Raw genomic sequence first — 20,388 nt, forward strand, 5'->3', positions numbered from 1 at the left:
GTTAATAAAAACAAATCTGAATAGCAGTTTTTGCAATGCACTTGTTGCACAGGGGCTGCGAATGGTGGCCAACGCAAAACAAAAATGCAAAAAATGCAAATGCCCTACCTGGAGCCAGTGTTCGGTTTGCCTGTTCTGGGCTACATAGAAACATGACAGACTCCACTCCACAGACAAGGACCTGCTCCCTATGTAGATATAAACTTATTTTATTATATTCCATTTCTGCCAATTATCCCCCTAAATCATCCACACTGGAGCTTTTACCAAAAAGATGTAGTCCACAAACTACTGTGTCATGACTCACCTGCAGCATTTTATCAAATGTCTCATGTCTGTGAGTTGATTTAAAGCTTACAGACCTGAGGCTGCACGGAAAATAGGAAATCAATCTAAAAAAAATTATTAAAAACCTTAAAAAGTGGTTTGTAACAATATGAAGATAACACACACTGTAGTCAGTGAGCTCAGGGTTCCTGTAAAGTGTTAACATATGAAAAAGAGAGTGTTGGCTGTGTGAGACTGAAGGACAGAGTGTGTGAAGATGAAAGATTTGTTCAGTCAAGTTCATTTTCACATTTAACAGTTCATTTATCAGCGGAAATTAATTTCTGATTAACACTTGCAGTCTCAAATGAGTGTCAATGTAATTATCACTTAGAAATGAACAGTGGAAAATTAGCTGCTCGGTCACGCTTGAACTATCGTGTTGAAGTCTGTCTGTGTATGTCGACTGTCGGCAGGTCTGTAGCATTAAACACCTTCTGGTTTCAACAGAAATACTGACACTGTACCTGCTGTGTGCTCATCCCCTCCTGCTCCTCACAGATGTTTCCCTCTTTAACAGGAACAGGAGCTGCACATCTCTCCTCCTCCACCTCCTCTTCCTCCACCTCCTCTTCCTCCTCCTCCTCCTCTGTTTTGTTCTTCATCACACTTGATCCTCTGTCATCTAAGTCCAGGTCCTCAGTCTCTGGCAGGAGAACCGCCCCTGCAGGTTCCACAGAGTCCCTCACCACACCTGGAGCTGGTGTTACTGCAGCCAGTTCCACTGGTGAGGATACCAGCACTGGGATCGGCTCTTTGACTGGTTCTGAAACAGATTCAAGGTTCTGGGTGGAGGTTTCCTGATGGTGTTTTGGGTCTATGTTCTCCACTGATGGCTCTTTAGGTTCTTCTGGCTCTTGTTCCACCTCCGGTTCTTCAGGAACGTCTTCCACGACTGCAGAGACAAAACAAGACGTGTTGAGACTGAATGAGTGTTTGCGTTTTGTGACATTTAAATTGTTGAATCTGATCTAAAGTCCATTAGATGAATGTTAGGTTTTCTTGATCTTTATCTATAAACTCATTGAAATCATAATAACATCAGCAATGCACCTGACCCTGATTCCTGTCCCTGAGGGTGGTGGGCCCACAGGGCAAATGCTGCATGTTACTTATTCAGGCTGGGCCCGACCGGGGCCCCATGGCCCAAGGCCCAGCCACCAGACACTTGCTGGCAAGCTCGGGGATCTCGAGGTGCAGCTGAGGGGAGGAAGAGGTACAGTTTGGTTACCTCAGAATAGCATCTCTGCTCTTTGCAGATGATGTGGTTCTCTTGGCTTCACCACACCATGACCTCCAGCATGCACTGGGTCGGGTTGCAGCCGAGTGTGAAGCAGACGGGATAAGAGTCAGCACCTCCAAATCTGAGGGCCCCTCTGGGTTGGGGGAGAGTTATTAAAGTATCTCGGGAGAGAGTAGAATGGAGTGTGAGATGGATCGGCCGTTTAGTGCAGCGTCTACAGTGATGTGGGCGCTGTGCCGGACTATCGTGGTGAAGAGGGAGCTGAGCCAGAGGGTGAAGCTTTCAATTTACTGGTCCATCTACATCCCAACCCTCAGCTATGGTCATGTAGTGACTGAAAGAATAAGATCACATATACAAGCAGACATATACAGAATGCCTTCTCTGTGCCTCCCGTTAGAGGTGTTCCAGGCATATCCCACCAATTGGAGGCCCCGGGGCAGACCCAGAACACGCTGGAGGGATTACATATCTCACCTGGCCTGGGAACACCTTGGGGTCCCCCAGGAGGAGCTGGAAAGTGTTGCTGGAGAGAGGGACGTCTGGGGTGCTTTGCTTGGCCTGCTGCCCCCGCCCCAGAGAAGAGGATGAAAATGGACTGATGGATGGATGTGTTGGTGTATTGAAGCTCGTCCATATCATATCCTACTTTTCAAGTCAGAGACTTCTCGAGACATTTTCACAAACGCTGACAGTTTTTAAAAATGTTCAAGGTCCAAAAGATATGCTAACATGCTTTCATATGGGGAACAGCACACTGTCAGTGCCTGAATGATGTAAATATTATGTCAGGAGTGTCTTGAGTGTCTGAAGATATCACTTGATCTTTTTAACAAACTGGTTACTTGTTGGACTTGTTTTAGACTCACAAGTCAGTCTTTAGATGCTTTGCTTAACTAAAGACTGATGACTTTCTCCCTGATTTTGTGTTTCGATTAATGACGGCTCTTTGAAGTGAACGAGTGAACCGGCTCTTTAGAGTGATCGAGCCCCCTCGGTTAGAAACGAACGGTAGGAAGCTAACCCACTATCCACCAGCACTTGCTTGTATTGACAGGCTTGTTGTTTATAAAGGACGTTGCTATGGCTACACCAAACTTTATATGTGCAGGGTCTATTCTGGGTCCATGTTACAATATCCAGATCACGTGATGCGATAAATCAGCAATGCGATTCGTTGTTGCACCCACTAACACCCGGCCTCCACACACAAACACACACACACACACACACACACACACACACACACACAGCAAAAAAAAAAAAACAAAAAAACAAAAAACAGAATGAATGAACTGCATCTTTGAACCGGCTCTTCAAAGCGAACGAGAGCCAAAGAACCAGCTCTCACAAATGAACGAGAAATCCCATCGCTAGTTTAGATGGGCGGATACAATTTCAGAGTTTGAAAAAACTCCCTACGTTGCAGAACCAATAGTAAATCCGCAGGGCGGTCCTTCGGTGGCTCGCTGAACTCTTGTGCTCGTAAACATAATCCGACTAGAAACACATGTAGCGGTACAAAATGGCTCAAGTCACTGTAAGTCCTTCATTTCCACAATCTTGTGGACTGAGCACACGTTTGATACAACGGAGTTAAATCTCTCGGCATCCATTTTCAAGCTCTCTGTGTGTTTGTTTCCTTGCAGATGAGAAAAGGGGGAGCGCACATTTCTGTGAGGGCGTGTCCTTTTCAAAAATGCAAGAGGCGTTGCTTTGTTGCCGGCCGTTTTCTCCGGTGTGTTAAACACACTTTAGAAAGGAGTGTCCCCAGACTATCAGAAGGCGGAGATCTCTGATTGTCTGGTGGCGAGACTAGACTTGTTTAGGACGGCTAGGGATAGAGAACCTGATTCCTACTAAATCCATCTCCTAACAGAAAGCAGCTCCACAGCCCCATCTGAACAGTTCCCTCCTGGAGAGGTGGGTACTGGTCTAAAAGGGACCAGCCACGTCCTATGGGTCTGATGGCGGCCTAATGCAGGCTAGAGCAAAACAAACAAACAAACAAAAAAAAATACAAGGAATCTGCCCAGACCCAGATGTCCTGACCTGCCTCAGATTCACCCCTGCACCTCTTCGTCCTTGGGACCCAACCAGAGATACAGTCCAAGAGCATGCTAAATTCCCTCCCCTTTTATTTATCTATTCATTTATTTATTTGTTTTCAGGCTGTTACCAACATAAAGGATCTGAATACTTCCTTCACCACTGACACTGAGTCCACCTGATCAATAACTCTATTTGCTCTGTTTCTTTTGTGCATTGAAAGATTCAACTCAGTCTTTACCTTCTGCAGCTTCCAACTATTTCTGGATGGGATTCATAGATCTCAAATTAAAATCACTCACACAGATAGTGCTACTGAGTCTATATTACACTCACACAGCCTTACAGATAAGTCTCTGCACACACAGTGAGCGTGTTTAAAATACCTCTTTTTCATCCTATAATGTTATGTGTCAGTCAGGTATTTGTGCTGCTGCAGACGTAGAAAACATTTTCACAGATGATATAAATTGTTGGTGTGCAGCTGAAATGCCTCTCATGCAAAATAAACGGTGTCTTATAAAGATTGAGTTTCATTAAGTGGTTTCCCAGGCAGCCTCTCTTCTTACCTTTGGGGAAGTCGATGCTCCTCAGAGCTCTCTCCTGTCGGCTGAAGTTAAATCTGTAGTGGCTCAAACTCTCATAACCTGGTTTCAGTGTCGCAGCTGGACACGAGCCGGTCGCTGTTATCACCCTGAGGAGGAGGAGGAGGACGAGGAGGAGGGGGTACATGGGGAAAGAAAGGAGGTATGAGGAGTAAAGAGTGGATGAAAGAAAAGGAAGGGCGTTCAAAATCAAGCAAATTATTCAGTTTAGAGCAAAACAAAACTACATTATAGGCAACAAACAATTTTTATACTCACTGTTTGATCAGCTCTCTTGAATTCTAAGGAAAGAGTAGCAGAGGAGGGGATAATAAAAAGATCATTTTAGAGATTCAGGTCTTAGACGAGTCAGTTTTAAATAATTTTAACTGACCTTTAACCCGACATTGCCTCAGTTCTGCACAAGATGCACCAAAAAACAGCAAATCAGGGCAGTAATTATGATTTATATTTAGATATGCTCAAAATGTAACCCCCAATATACTGAAAATTTGCTATGCTACGACAGACGACCATGTGCTGACACCACTGCTCAAATAATAATGACAAAAATGTTCTAGTGTTACAGTGTACTCCAGTTTTGTGTGGGATTTGTCCAAGTGGTGTTGCCGTACTGCACTCACCATCACTTTCAAGTTTATAAAAAATGGGGAAAAATCTGCAGCAGCTTTATTAATGTTCTAAATGTCATAGAGCCCCTTTAAGTGAGATTTTGCATGCTGAACTTTTACACCCTGGTACAACGAGTACTTCCTCCATCACTGATAATGAGCAGCAAAGTGTGAATTAAAATACCAGACAAAGGGAGATCATTAAACCTGCATGTTTCTAAAGTTACAGAAAGAGTACCTGACTGTAACTGTGCAGTGATCTTTGACTTGTGGTCAGAAACATTTTTCATATGAGCTTCCACACTGTAGTTTTCTTATGAGACAATAATGTCTGTATTCAGGTGTGTATTGTCACCTTTAGACAGCCCCAGGATTCAGCAAGTGATTAAAAATGTTAATTAGTTGCACATAGGACAACCAGATTACACACACACACAAACACACACACACAGCACCTGAACGAAAGCAGCCATGTCCGGCTCCTCCATGCTGCTCGTTGCTCTCTCCACCAGCTTGTTGTTGGCCTCCACGCTCTCTCCATAGCAACGCACTAACGTCTGGGCGTGGCCTGTCTTCTCTTCCTCCTCTGAGCTGATTCGCTGCGCCATCGCCTTCAGTGTGGTGGTGATGATGACGATGATGATGAAGACATTAAGTAGGAGAGTAAGGTTACTGCAGCTATGACTTTTACTGCCATCAGAAAGTGCAGAGTAAAGAACTTAAATAACCTTCACCATGTTCTGACGTGTTTTTATATACTAACTATTTTTAGATACTATATTCTGCAGTATGTGTCAATATTGTGATGTAAAACATATGTGAGGAGACCGTCCACATATTGAAATGTAGTTTTTATGTTAAATGACTTCATGTTTGTGAACAACATGCTGAGAAAAGAAGATCTGACCTTCTGTCTCTCCTCCAGGATGGAAAACACTCGGTCAAACGTCTCACACACACTTTGTTTCTGAATCTTGCAGTTCTCCTGCAGAGGGTAGAACAAACTTTAGTGCACAAGACAAAATGCATGCTTTAATGTAGAGTGTTTTTCACTATATGTAAGAACTAGAAACCATGTGTGGGTGACAATAAAATAAATGATTGTACGGCAATTCTTTCAGCAGCAGATTTATCCACATTTGGTGCTTTAGTGAGGATGTATGGCAGCAGGACGGTGTGTGTGGGACTGAGTCAAAATAAATATGATCTGTGGGCACTCTGACACACACACACACACCTCTATGGTTCTGCACGTCTCCTCAAGGCCATCGATCAGAGCCTGGACTTTGTCGTTGAACGCCACCAGAGAACTGACGCCTTCACTCAGCTCATCCTGAGAAACAAAAGGACATTAACTTGTTATAAACACTTATGATTACAAGTTAATCACAGCCTTTAGTTATTTAAAGCCCAATTAAACGTGCCAGGTTTTACATTTTAACCCCAATAGATAATTAACACGATACTTTTGAGACACCAACTTTCTTTTTATCTTTTGTTAAAAGTGAATGTTAGTCTAAAAAAATTAGTCTAATTAATAAGAACGTAACACAACATCGACCTGGATCAATATATATCCGTTCAGTCATCAACAATCCACCAATCACGCCTTTATTTTGAAATTCAAAAGGCACATCTTTGTTACCATTTCCATCACAGTGCACCTCCTTCCTAAACTCTCTCCCTCCGGAGATTCGCCATGCTCCTTCTCTGGACACTTTCAAGTCTGTGCTGAAAAGATACTTATTCACACAGGCCTTTGGCAGCTAGTCTGTTTATCTTGCTCTGTCTTGTTTTTTTTTGTTTCAAGTGTCCTTGGGTCTCTTGAAAGGTGCTATACAAATAAAAGCTATTATTATTATTATTATTAAACATTCAAACTGTGTTAGCGGCCCGGTGCCAGGCAGATGTTGGTGAGCAGCCAAGACAAAGACAATAAGGATATTTACTGATATCGTATCTCATCGATCATGAAATCCTGGCAGACTTTCTTATGAGCAAATATTGTATTGTGATAAAACTTGTGATTTTACAGTGTGTACAGTAAATTTCCAGCACAGAGATTTTATTTTGAAGTGCCGTTTTCTGCTGTAGAGTGAGTAGCTAAGGCCCTGATCACACAGAAAGCGTTTCAGCAGCTGGAGGCGCCTTTTTGCAATTGTTTTAATGAGAATGAAGCTTTTTGCTTGCAGTTTTTGCGTTGCGATGCGCCTTATGTTTCTGCGCTCTAGGCACCTGGTGTTTTTGCCAGAGCGCTCTGAACTCAAGTTGTAAAAAATCCAACTCGGAGCTGTAAAATGCTCCACGTCATCATTTATTCCCCTCCATTGTCCAGTCAGATGATTTGAGAGGCGGGCCTTCTGTGGTGGTCACGACAACAAGTTTACCGTTGGTAAACAATGGAGGAGAAACTGGTGGTAGTGGTTGCTGGATATCCAGAGCTATACGGCCCAACAATACACAGCAGGTTGTCAAACTGCCCCTGAGTCATCCTAAAATATGTCTGTAAACGTCCATGATGGAGGAGAAGCTCCTGGACCAACTGATGGTACTCCCCATGATCCAGCCTCTTTTTTAGGGTCTCATGTACCCACACAGATCTCTGTTTATCTGCTGACAGCCTCTCACCCTCAACCAGAGCTACAGACAGCACCCTCTGCCTCAACATGTCAGCAACTAGATACTGATTACTGGGGAAAAATAGACAGTAGATTGATTACAGAGGAAGGTTAGTGTGAGGAGGTGATGGAGTGGTTGCCCCTTTTTTATGTGGTGCATTTTGTGTTTTGCAACCTGCAAAATGCTCCCTGTGTGATTGGGGCCTAACGGACAGCTACTTGACAGAGACAGCAAACTGGCTCAACAACATGGCCAAACACAAGTATGACGCTGAACGTATTAAACTGTGGGATCTCGAACTAATGACTATGGAGAAATCTGGACCCCGTGGCTGGACCAGTTGGGGACCACTGTTAGAGTATTATATACCTTCTTCTGCTGGTGGACGTCTGTCAGAGGAGCCACCTGACAGGTCTGATGAGCTCCGAACACTTTACAGAGAGAACACGTAGGAACCTGACAGGTGAGGCAGTAGATGTTCACCTTCTCCCCCTCGTGGTCTGAACAGGTGAGCTGAGCAGGAGAAGGAGGAAGAGGGAGGGGGCTGCAGAGAGAGGAAGACACCACGTCTTTAAACACCTGAAAGTACAGAGATATATTTTATATCGTAATTCTCCTGCAGTCGTCCTCCTTCACCTTGAGGCGTTGTTGTTGTTGCTGACTTCCTGTTTGTAGACATCGATGATGTTCTCCACCAGCAGGTTCCGTTGCAGGCCGTAGACACCGTGGCGATCCAGCACCACCTCATGTCTGCAGGACGGACAGCGGAAGCGGCCGCTGTTTACCATCATGGTGGTGCGAGCCTGGAACAGGGACGGCTGCACAGGAAGAGAGGATAATCATATGATGTAAATATTCATACATTGTGATTGATTTGCTCTTCAGCCCTCAAAGACTGCCTGTCAACACCCAGCAGTTGGAGTTTGTCGTCTGACAACACAGCTGCATGCTGGGATGTCAATTAGCAACAGTTTTAGTATCAGTCGGGGCATCAGTGGAGAAAAATCTTCCCTGGGTGAAGTCAGAGCTGGTTCAGGACGAGTCACTGGGTAAAAACAAGACCAGAAAATCCCCTGTTCACCATCCAGCATGTTACACACACACACACACACACACTCATCAAGTACCTTATGTTAACTGTCCATGTCTCCAGATGAAATAAAAATAACACACTGCTGCTCGATGAGCACAGATCTTGAACCATAAAAAGCTTTAGATTCAGTGTGTTTTAAACAGTGGGAAAGTTGGATGATGTTATTATTTTAATGCTCTCAGTCTTTATGCTACGCTAATCAGCTCCAGGGTCTGGCTCCATACTTAAAGGGACAGTTCTTCCTATATAAAAATATATTTTCCTCTTAAGCGCAGTGCTGTTTATTAATCTAGATTGTGTTGGTGTGAGTTGCTGAGTGTTGGAGATATCAGCTGTAGAGATGTCTGTCTTCTCTCCAGTATAATGGACCTATATGACACTCAGCTTGTGGTGCTCAAAGCGCCAAAAAAATCAATTTGATAAACTCAACATCAGTGTCTCTCTCCAGAAATCATGACCTGGTTGCTCAAGATAATCCACAGACCTTATTGTGAGCAGATTCATGTAGGAACTATATTCTTTCCACCAAACATCACCCGTCAACTGTCTCACTGTGCAGAAGGAAGTGTGCATCTACTCAGAGACGAGATGCTCAGGCTTGTGACAGGGCTGGATGTAAACATTAATGGCCTCCTCAGCTGAGCTGTAATGTCAGCTAGCTCTGTAGTGCTAATTGAGCTAGCAGTAGATACATGCTTTGCTCTACACGGTGGTAAGGTTGGCAGGTTGTTCGCTAGAGAGAAAATAGTTTGTAGTTCACCTCTGAGCTAACCTGGAAATCCAGATGCCCCGCCCCCAGCAAATTTGAATTTCCTCTGCACGGGGATCTGGCCCGGTCTATCTGACAGAGGCGAGCTCTGGGCGGGCGTAACATGATGAAGACAGCGCTGCGCCGTTGGAGTTGAAAAGTAAAGATGGCAGCTGCCGAAAGACCACGTCCATCCAATTTAGCTTTGGAAGAAATGCTACGCCAACTACACTTATCTTTTTCCTTGAGAGAGGAACAGAAGACTGCCCTAGAAGGCTTCGCTTACAGGAAGGACGTTTTTGCCGTTTTGCAGACGGGATACGGCAGAAGCATCATATATCAGTTAGCCCCACTGGTCGGCAAACAAATGGGGCTTAGTGCAATGAATACGCCACCTTGTTTTTTGCTCTGATTGGCTATTGTGCTATCCAATTGCGTGCGCCGGCATTTAATATGTCTCAGTTAGTGCCGCCCCTTGGGTAGGAAGGGTGTATCAGCGTGGGCCAGACTCAAAATCTCTCTAGCTTTGAGTCTGGATTTCCAGGCTACCTCTGAGCTAGCAAACGCCACACAGTGGTGGAATGAAACAAAGTACATTTACTCAAGTACTGTACTTAAATACAATTTTGAGGTACTTGAACTTTTTCCGACAACATTAGTAACCCAAGGCTCTCCAAGGAGGGGCTCCCCCACCCCGGGGTTTGAACCAGGAACTCTTGCTTTGAGGCAACAATACTAACCACTGCACCACCGTGCCGCCACTTCAAGTATATAATGCTAATTCTTATGTATGTTTACTTAAAGGAGCAATAAGCGAAATTAATCATTTCTAGATTGAAGGAATTAAAAAATTGCTATGTGAAGAACTAGAGGTGTAATTTCATCTGGAGTATAGCATGACCTCACACACTCTCTCTGTGTTGATCTCCAGCCCATTGTTTACAAGCCGGTCCGGCTGCACGTTCATGTACGTTCATGTGAATCCCCTCTTCCTCCTCTTCTCGGAGCCCTTGGCCCTCCCTCCCTATAAAAGGCGGGTCCATGTCATTGGTTCGACAGCCCATTGGTTCGACATCCCATTAGTCCGACTGTCTGCGGTGCTCAACGGCTCGCAGCGGGCGTATGGTGCGCCGCGACCGGCTTGAGGCGGAGCAGGCTCACGGCTTATGTGTTTGTCACTTTCTTTTTCATTTTAACCCACACCATGATCTTTTCCTGACCCTAACCAAGTGGTTTTTGTGCCTAAACCTAACCAGACCTTAACCACAGGGCATCATGATGATTTCGGAACGGACTTCGGAACAATGGGTTTAATATGGTCGGAACAATGGGATGTCGAACCAATGGGCGGTTCCCATAAAAGGCTACAGCCAGTGAGCAATGGCAGCGTGTATTTTCGAAATGAAATGGCAGAGAGCGGAACGTCCACCTGAAGAAGACCAGGATCTGACATTACCTCTAAAGAAACAACGGTTGTTGGCAAAGAAGTTGTCGGATAAAGAAATGGACAGAACTCGGATTAACATTGGCCTTGCATTTCCAAGGTGGAGAGCACTGCGAGAGCTAAAGGGGCTACAGTCTGACTCGGAGCTAGCTCTTCTTCTCCTGGACAGGTACAACATAAAGTCAAATGTGTGTTTTAATTGGTGTTACGGTAACGTTAGGCACATGTCGCTATGTCGATTCAATTAAATTTAACGTTACAATCGTAGCATGGGTTAATGTCTGGAGCTTGAGTTATTAGCGGCTCGGTCCCAGCAGGGTCATGTGTTTTGGTTGTATTTGGTGAGTAGCCCGGCAGCCCAGCTAATTTGCAATTAGCATTGTAAAATGTAGCCCAGCGGGCAGTCTGGCGGCTGTGCTTAGCTATTCCCCTGCCTACTTCAATGATGATGGTCCCTGTAATAAATGTAATATATTTGCTGAAATGGAGGCGACGCTCAGTGACTAGAAGAGCTGGTAGAAGCGCTCATAGCTGCAAGCTACTCCAGTAGCCGTAGTAGCTCTAGTGCTAACTCTGGGAGCTAACACTAACATTCCTTTCTTCTCCGGGAGCTTGTGAGCCTGGCGGGCTCACGGGCTCGTGGAGAAGAGTTGGAACGTTAGCATGGCAGCCGACTAGTGCTAACGCTAACGTCCCCACGCTTAAGCAGGCTCCCGGAACGTTAGCATGGCAGCCGAATAGTGCTAACGCTAACGTCCCCACGCTAGAGCTCGCCGGAGCCGAGAAGCAGGCTCCCGGAACGTTAGCATGGCAGCCGACTAGTGCTAACGCTAGCGTCCCCATGCTTAAGCAGGCTCCCGCAATGTTAGCATGGCAGCCGACTAGTGCTAACGCTAACGTCCCCACGCTTCTCGGCTCCGACTCACTGAGCCTGGCGGAGAAACGTGGGGACATTAGCACTAATGGGCTGCCATGCTAACGTTCCAACTCTTCTCCGTGAGACCATGAGCCCGGCTCCCAGCTCAGTTGGAGTTGGAGCGTTAGCGTGGCAGCCGAGTAGTGCTAACGCTAACAGGAAAGCAGGGAAATAGCTAAACACAGCGGAGACCGAGAGTGAGTGAAAGACATTGCTAACTGCTAAACTAAGCTGGCTGTTTAGGTTTTATTTCCTCGCCCCTGTGGCGACTGAATCTGCCTGCAGTGAAAGCGGGGGCTAACTGGTGCTTCCTCCTCAGACTCCACTTCACTCAACTGCTAACACAGCCAGTTAGCCTCCGCTAGCTTCCCAGTTAGCGACTCTCCGTTTGGATCTAACCGGAGCACAGAGCCCTGGTTTGTTATTCAGGTTAATGTGGGAAGAAGCAGCGGGTATATCGGGCAGCTGAGTGAAGCTGAGTGAAGCGGAGCCTGCGGAAGAAACACCGGGACCGTCTGGATGTGATAGTCCGTGTTGGAGAGCAGAGGTACAGGGAGGAGAGGCTCATGACACACTTTGTTTTGCTCTGAAGGCAGCGCACAACAGCGAACCTAGCGGTGAAACGATTTCGCTTATTGCTCCTTTAACTAAATTTTTGACAGCAGGATTTTTACTTGATTTCTACACTTTGGTATCATCACTTGTACTAAAGTGAAAGATCTGAGTACTTCTTGAACCACTGACGTTTCAGCTCAGCAGAGGAGGACGCCATTCATGTTTACATCTTGTGCAGTCTTGAGCCTCTCGTTCATGAGTAGATGCACACTTCCTTCTGCACAATGATACAGTTGACAGGTGGCGTTTGATAGAAACTGCTCACAACAAGCTCAGTGGATTATCTTGAGTAACTGGGTCATGATTTCTGAAAAGAGACATTGCTGTTGAGTTTTTCAAATGCATTTTTTGGCACTTTGAGCACCACAAGCTGAGTGTCATCTACTTCCATTATGTTAGAGAGAAGGTAGAAATCTCTACAGCTGATACCTCCAACACTCTGCAGCTCTCACCAAAACAATCTAGATTGATAAACAGCACTACAGGTAAGAGGAGAGATATGTTTTTTTTATTTTTTATTTTAGGATTAACTGTAGTTTTTAAACAGAGACAGAAGAAAAAAGTTGGCATATAAACCAAGATGTCACCTTATGAATGAGGTCAAATACCTAAGCAGGGCTTTCAGCAGTATATTGAGACAGAAATATGGACGGATATTTCAACAGATGAAGATGAAAACATAAAACAAGAGATCACAAGAGAAAACTGAGCAGAAATGGAAAGCGATTAGAGAATTGAGAGTTACAGAGACAGACAGACGAGTGAGGAAAAGGACAGATGAGCGGAGAGAGACGGAGGGAAGGTTAGAGGTGTAACGTGTCCTGAAATAGTGGCCTTTAATAAGCCTCAGCTGCTGCTGGGCCTGACGGAGGGATCAGCTGGTAGAGACAAACACACAGAGACAGAGATGGTTTACAGTGTGTTTACAGGCAGCTCGAACTCGTATCGATTATAAAGTGACACGATTTCACAGTCAAGGAAAACAATTAGAATGTTAATGAACAATTTCTGACACCCCTTCTGTTGTATGATTTATTTTCAAGCTGTCAATCTGTGTTACAAAGTCATTGTCTATACAAAATATTTAGTTTGCTTCAGCAGGGTTTCTGCAGGCTTCATAAGATATGTTTAAAACTTTTTGAGGCCTTTTAATTCCCACTTAGAGCAAAGTTTCACACCAGTTTCATAATCACAGCACCTATGAGTGTATGGAAAATGTTTGGGAATTTTTCAACACTTTCCAACAGTATAGATCAAAAATTCCTGACGATATAAAAGTTGAGGAACGAGGGAAGAAGAGACTGTTGATGACAGAATGAGCTCTTGGATACAACCAGTATGTGGTCAGGTGAGAGTTTGGTGAGACCTTAATCTCTTTCCATTGCATGTATCAGTGTGAGTGTGAATGTGTGTGTGTTCTGCAGGACAGACCTCTCAGTGTCAGAGGTCACGAACATGAGCATGACAGTGAGGGAGAAGTCTATAAAGCTTCCATCTCACATTCCACACACACGCAAAAAAACACACGTGAACATGCAACCTAACATGTTAAGTGTGTTTGGGTGAACATGTGAATGCCACTGAGTGGTAAAAATATGTTTATGCATTTCAGGTTTGGAAATGTCAGGATGATCCAGAGTGTGGGAAAAAAGATCTGGATCTTTCTTCGAAGAACACGCACATAGGTCGTTCGTACAGGAGGAAAAGTCATGTGCTCATGTACCATCAGTGGCATTCTGGGGACACGGTGGTGCAGTGGTTAGCATTGTCACCTGACAGCAAGAGGGTTCCTGGTTCAAACCCTGGGTGGGGGAGTGGAGTCACTGTGTGGAGTTTGTGTTCTCCCCGTGTCAGCAAGGGAGTTCTCTGGCTTCCTCCCACAGTCCAAAGACATGAAGATTAGGTCAGTTGGTGACTCTAAATTGGCCGTAGGCGTGAATGGTTGTCTGTCTCTACCCCATTTCCAACAAACACTTTCGGTATAGTATCTTTGGAACCAACAGTAACCCTTCAGACATGGCACCTAGACCCTAGTGGGCGGGGTTGTTGTCATTCACTGTTCCGTCCAGCACTTGCTGTATTTCCTCATCAGCGGTGACACAGATGGAAGTCTGCACCTGGTTTATCGTCCACAGAACGAGGCTGCACGCCCACATTTTCAGAACAAAATAGAACAGGCTGCAGTGAGAGTCTCTCTCCATGGGATATTTAAAAATAGCAGCTTTGTGCATTTAGTCCTTCTCAGGCAAGCTCAGGGGTTTACTGTTGCTGGAGCCCACAGGAAGTGAGGATTAGAATATATGACCTTCACATAACCTGGCCGAAATTAATATATTTAAACACTTGAAGATCCACTCATTACTAAAAGTGTTCAAAAAAGGTCACATAAAAACTAAAGTGATGGTCAAAGTTGTCACAGTGAAATTTAAGGTGTGCTGATAGATTCACGTCATCAACTCATGCACTGAGTAACATTACAAGTTAACGTTCCACCTTAAAAGTTGCCAGCACAACCATTCTTATTTTCAGGTGATGATACACTAAAGAAAACTTAATTATTATATTATATTCCATTTCTACCTATATGTCCTCCTAAATCAATATGTCCCCCTAAATCCTCCACACTGGAGCTTTAGGAAGAGTTACTGATTAAAGAAAATTTAGTTGCATTTTTAGTTTCATGTCACTGCAGCAGGGTCAGCAGGAACGACTAATGTCAAGTTCGGACTCAAACACATGCACCCAGGGTGAAGATAGCCCAAAAACTAATAAATAAATAAATTAAAACCTACAAAACACACACACGATCTGAACAATAGCAGTTAATGTAGGTCAGGCAGGTGATTTTCATGTGCATGAGCAAACCAGCTGAACATCCACTCGGCCCATTTTAGAAACTGATAATCCACTACACACCCACACACACACACACACACACACACATCTGACGTGGGCTTTGTTTTAAGTATGTGTGTGTGTTGTGAACAGTGCAGTACTGCAGCATGTCTGATGAAAGATAAGTGTGTTCCAGGCAGCACATACAGTACAGACATGTACAGAACTGCGTGTACAAACACTTCACTTGAGTATCTCCACTTTATGTTACTTTATACTTGTACTCAATTACATCTCAGAGACAAATACATTACCCTAACTGCACTACATTTATGTGACAGCTGGTTAAATATCTTCCCAGTTGATGTAACACGATGTATTACACATGTATTTTGGTGGCGGCCCACGTGTGTGCTGCTGTGTCACAGACCTGATAAAGCTCGTTGGCACACTTCCTGCAGAGGTTGTGCTGGCAGGGCAGGATGACCACCGGCTTGTTGAAGAGCTCCAGGCAGATGGGACAGATCAGCTGTTTCTCCAGCGTCGCCAGCGCCTCTGCTCCCCCGCCGCCCTGCAGGCCGCTCAGGTCTGCAGGCAGAGACATGGCCGCTCCGCCAAACTTCAGCTCCTCCTGTTGACACCAGAACACACACACTGATCACCTGTCAGCAAGTCTGATTGTTAGTGAGGAACTGATGTGGTGCCTTTACACATTTTAGAACATAACTCTAAACTGCACAGACTTGAGTCACTGTTGCATTGAGAAGTTGCATACAACTGAACTGGGAGGGAATCATTAAAATCCAGTCATCTTCTTTTACATCTCGTAGGCAGCTTTAATGTTGAGAAAGAAATAATCTTTTGCCACAGCTCTGTCTGACAGTAACAGGTTGTGTATATGTTCCCTATCACCATCTTGCAGCTGTTCATAAAAGCTATATGTTTACGCTGGGTGAACATCATATAGCTCCATGTTTTTATGGCTGCATACTTTCCATTAGACTGAGATATTATAGTTGTTTTTTTTGCATAATCTTATAAACAATCAATCTCAAACTGGTGTAACCATGTGAAGTTAAAATAAAGTTTATCTGCATGTGTTTGTAATTATTTACGCAGTGGTAGATCAGCTGGGTTTGAAATATTTGGCTTGATTTTTACAAAAACACTCAAAGTTCAGATGTCGAAGCTTTCATGAACACACCTCCTGCTTCCAGCTGTATTATCACAATACTGTCATGTATGTTGTTTAAAAAGGAACCTGCAGCTTGTTCTGTATCGTTTGCTACCCTCATAGCAGAACAGCGCATACTGTTACAGTGGAAGAGCCCTAACAACCACAGCACAACTTCTTGGTTCAAGTATTTAATGTCTTTTTTCAACCTAGAAAAAATTCAAGTACACTGTCAGAAGATCTGGAAAAGATTCTTGAAAGAAAGAACTTGGGACGTGTTTCTTTCCTGTATGAACTCTCTAACTTATAGACAGACAATTAATTTGCTCAAGAACTCTTTTTATCACCTTGTCTTTTTTATCTGAAATTGAATTTTTTCTTTGTCTCTTCTGGCACTCAAGAAAGTCTGATTTGTGCCACGTGGACATTCGGGAAGGTGGGAGAGTGATTTTGGTTTCATTGGTTTGTGATGTGTTGTTTGTTTCTTTGTTTGTTTATGGGTTGAAAAATTTAACGCTCAAGAAAAATGTATGTTTTGCAATGAGTGCGGTACTGTCCATTACTCTGTTTGATAATTATACTTAAAATAAAAAAGTAACCTGCACTAAATGTTTACTGTTATGGATTAAAGCCTTATTTGTGTCTCTGGGTGATTTTTCAAAATGTAGTGTAACTAGAAAAGCACTCAGAGAGTGCAGACCTCCGCCAAGTAGGTGATATTCCCTCCCCCTCTGCATCAGATTTTGCAGCCTGCATCACAATTAGGTTATTTGCATCACTATCATTATTAGGTTATATATGCCTTCACCATGGAGACACTGTGGTGTATTTATTTGGTTTTAATTTTGTACCAACACAGAATATAATGTTTTTTTGTATTTTTCACTTTCTTTTTTCCAACACAGAACATTAATTTCAACTTTAGAATTATAACAATATTTAGCAAGTAGAACACGACGTGCTTTCTGGCCACCAGATGGCGCTACTTTCACCGTCTTAATTGCTGCTGAGGCTGTCAGACCACAGACTTTATTTATTATTTTATCAAACTGCTTCAACCGATCACCACCAAAATTTTATCATCTGTTCCTTGTCCCATTATCCACCTTTTCTGAAAATTTCATCAAAATCCGTTCATAACTTTTTGAGTTATTTTGCAGATAAACAAACAGTCAAACAGACAAACAAACAGACCAACGCCGGCGAAAACATAACCTCCTTTGCGGAGGTAATGAGTATAAATGCATATAAAGTGAATGTAGATAGAAATCTAAAAATGTGCTTTCTGAAAAATAATTTAACATTAATGGGCAAAAACATGCAGCCGAGTCGTTGGCATTGTACATTTCTGCAAACCATTGATACTTTACATTTGCACGTTTCATACGTATTTTATCATCATACGTTTCTAAAGTGATGTAGTTTATGACCTGTCATCTGGAAGTGCATTTCAAACCATTGATACTTTACATTTGCACGTTTCATATGTATTTTATCATCATACGTTTCTAAAGTGATGTAGTTTATGACCTGACTTTGTCATCTGGAGGTGGAGGGGACGATGGATAGAGGAACACCAAAAGTGGGTGTTTTGTAGTAAACCACGAATATGTTACATGTTTCATACACACATTCTTATTTTGACCTTGTCACATTTGGACACTTGGTCATGGACTTTCCACGTCCACATATGACATCCAAGGTACCCTGGGTGTGTTGGTTGTTGACATTCTGGGGCGCCATGTCAACTTCAGCCTGTTACATGTATTGTCTTCTTTCAAAATACACTTCTTTTTTCACAGGACATGTCCAGTTTGCATACAGTCTCTTTCAAAATAAAAGCACTACAACAACTCAAATATTTTTCCCCCTTCAACAACAAAAGCATGTGGCTGGGTTTAGGAAACAAGAACAGGGTTTGGCTTTATAATGTTACGGGGGGTGAACACTGCTCACTCTGGTGAAAGTCGATGTTTGTTGGACCCAATCACCCTCCCTACCACCTGCCCTATTCAGAGTTTCGCTGTCTTAACTTTCGTTCATGTCCTGGCCGTTTAACCCTGACGGCACCAAGTGACGTTAAACTATATTGCTAAATGGCTGCATATCATGCGGAAGTTAAAGGACAGCTTTTTTTGTCAGTGTCCAACGCCAAAGGTCACTGCCCAAGCGGCAGATTTCAACGACTTTGGTGCAAGTTCATACATATGTTATCAAAGTTTCTAAACTGATGTAATTTATGACCTGTGGAGGGGACAGTACATGGAGTGACACCTAGGCGAGACGTCTGCCAAGCTGCAACAGCAAAACTGGTTGTTTTTCAGTGAGTCATCGCTGTGTTTCCAGAAGCTTTTTAGGCACCCAAAGTGGGTGTTTTGTAGTGAGTTGTCACTGCATTTCCAGCGGGGAAGGGTTTTTTTTTTATGAAGAATAACCAGGTGGCTTTTGTGCCTTAACGTAACCACACATTAACCGCAGCGTTGTTAAAACGTAAAGTTTCAATGTATCTGCTATATTATAATATACAAATGTAACGTATCCAAGATTTATAGAAACGCACAATGCCAGTATTTTTCCTGCATGCAAATGGCCCCTTGAAAAATTTTTTTAAAGGTAAGGTAAAAGTTAAAGGGAAATGAAACACGCAGCATAAGAAAACTCAAGAAAGACATCAATGACAAAAACACAAGAGTAAAACCATGACAGGACATTTCTTTAAAGGAAGGCAACATAAGAACAGTTTGAAAATCTGTTTACTCACCTTACTCTCCATCTGCTGATGGTTGATGACGGTCGGTGGATAATTTCTCTCTGTCATTAAAAGTTGTAGGCAGTTGGTCTTCCTCTTCCTATTTCTGGTCTTTCTGCTTGTCTCTACATACAATCAAATACTCATTTTACTGAGACGTATTTGTGTCTCAAAGAGTAAATCCGGCTCTTTGTATTTTTCCAAAATCCTGCAACAGAGAGTAAAGCACCAACAACCAGAGTCCTGCAGGAGGAGCAGGGCTGAACTTTATATTTGGAGGTCCTCAGGGTGAGTTTGTACCGGTTTTAATTTAAAAATAGTCAGTTAAATATAATCATTTATCACAGTAAAGTGTCTCTCAATATTGTCAGCTGCTGTCTTTGCAGGTTTTACATGCATATAACAATCTAGGATGCTGCAGTTTCATTTCCAGGATTAATTTGGCTTTAAAACTTGTTGGGTAAGTTGTGCATGAAGCTGCTGACTGCACAGACCGCAGAGGGCAACACTGTGTCTCAGATCTGGAAATCCCCGACTCACTCACTCACTCACTCACTCAGTCAGTTTGACTTCAGTGAAGCACTTGTTGCTGTGGAGAGGCTCCTAATGTCCAATTAAGTGGTGAGAAGAATCACAGACATCGCTGAAGAAATCACTATCAAAAGTTGAGGTCCAGATGTCACATCCAGGTCAATCAGTTCAAGTAAAAGTAGTTTCATATCCAAGAAGTTTGATCTCCACTCACAGCTCTCCTCTTCAGCTCCGGTGACACCGGGCACTGACACTAAATCTGCTGGACGGGGACATGAAGCCAACTTCTCCACCTTTTCACCTTCCAGTGCTCGTCCTCCTCTTCCTCACACACCCTCCCTCCGGCTCATCCAACACTCCATTCCTCTTTTTCCAAACAAGTAGCTGACTGCTGAGTTTGTTTGTTCGCAGCTTCCTCACCATCCACAGCAGAGTGTGTGTCTGAGTGAGTGGACCCATGGAGGGGGCTGCTGGGGGGGTGGGGGGGCTGATCTGAGATGGGGGAGGGCATCAGATTTCAGCCCAGTGCCTCTGAAATGATCCCAACACACACACACACACACACACACACACACACACACACACACACACACACACACACACACACACACCATATCGGGCAGTGGCTGGTATGTGGACGGATTAAGACCATGCCAGGCTGTCCTCTTTCTACTGTTACACACACTCACTGTCCTCCTAAAGGTGCTAACTGTGGCCTTTTGATATCTACTATTAATTACCACATTAAATTTTGAGACATATTTATTACTGTAGGTCAATGGGACCACTGCAGAGAATTCAGTCAACTCTTTACATGTCGCTGTCACCA

The 20,388-nt window shown here is 43.7% G+C and overlaps 1 protein-coding gene across 1 annotated transcript in view; it reads right to left on the reverse strand.

Moving 5' to 3' along the window:
* LOC125892258 (neurofilament medium polypeptide-like) overlaps positions 1 to 19,975 on the reverse strand; it is a 28,042-nt gene extending 8,067 nt beyond the window's left edge. Inside the window, exons 1-10 of the mRNA XM_049582167.1 lie at positions 19,041 to 19,975; positions 15,536 to 15,736; positions 8,091 to 8,272; positions 7,824 to 7,998; positions 6,073 to 6,168; positions 5,743 to 5,820; positions 5,291 to 5,446; positions 4,483 to 4,505; positions 4,189 to 4,313; positions 795 to 1,222 (exon numbers count right to left, since the gene is read on the reverse strand). Coding sequence (XP_049438124.1) covers positions 795 to 1,222; positions 4,189 to 4,313; positions 4,483 to 4,505; positions 5,291 to 5,446; positions 5,743 to 5,820; positions 6,073 to 6,168; positions 7,824 to 7,998; positions 8,091 to 8,272; positions 15,536 to 15,736; positions 19,041 to 19,097 — 1,521 coding nt within the window. The 5' untranslated portion in view covers positions 19,098 to 19,975. The remainder of the gene's footprint in view (positions 1 to 794; positions 1,223 to 4,188; positions 4,314 to 4,482; positions 4,506 to 5,290; positions 5,447 to 5,742; positions 5,821 to 6,072; positions 6,169 to 7,823; positions 7,999 to 8,090; positions 8,273 to 15,535; positions 15,737 to 19,040) is intronic.
* Between the last annotated feature and the right edge of the window lie 413 nt (positions 19,976 to 20,388).

This window comes from Epinephelus fuscoguttatus, linkage group LG7 (assembly GCF_011397635.1).
Source record: "Epinephelus fuscoguttatus linkage group LG7, E.fuscoguttatus.final_Chr_v1".
Lineage (NCBI taxonomy): Eukaryota > Metazoa > Chordata > Actinopteri > Perciformes > Serranidae > Epinephelus > Epinephelus fuscoguttatus.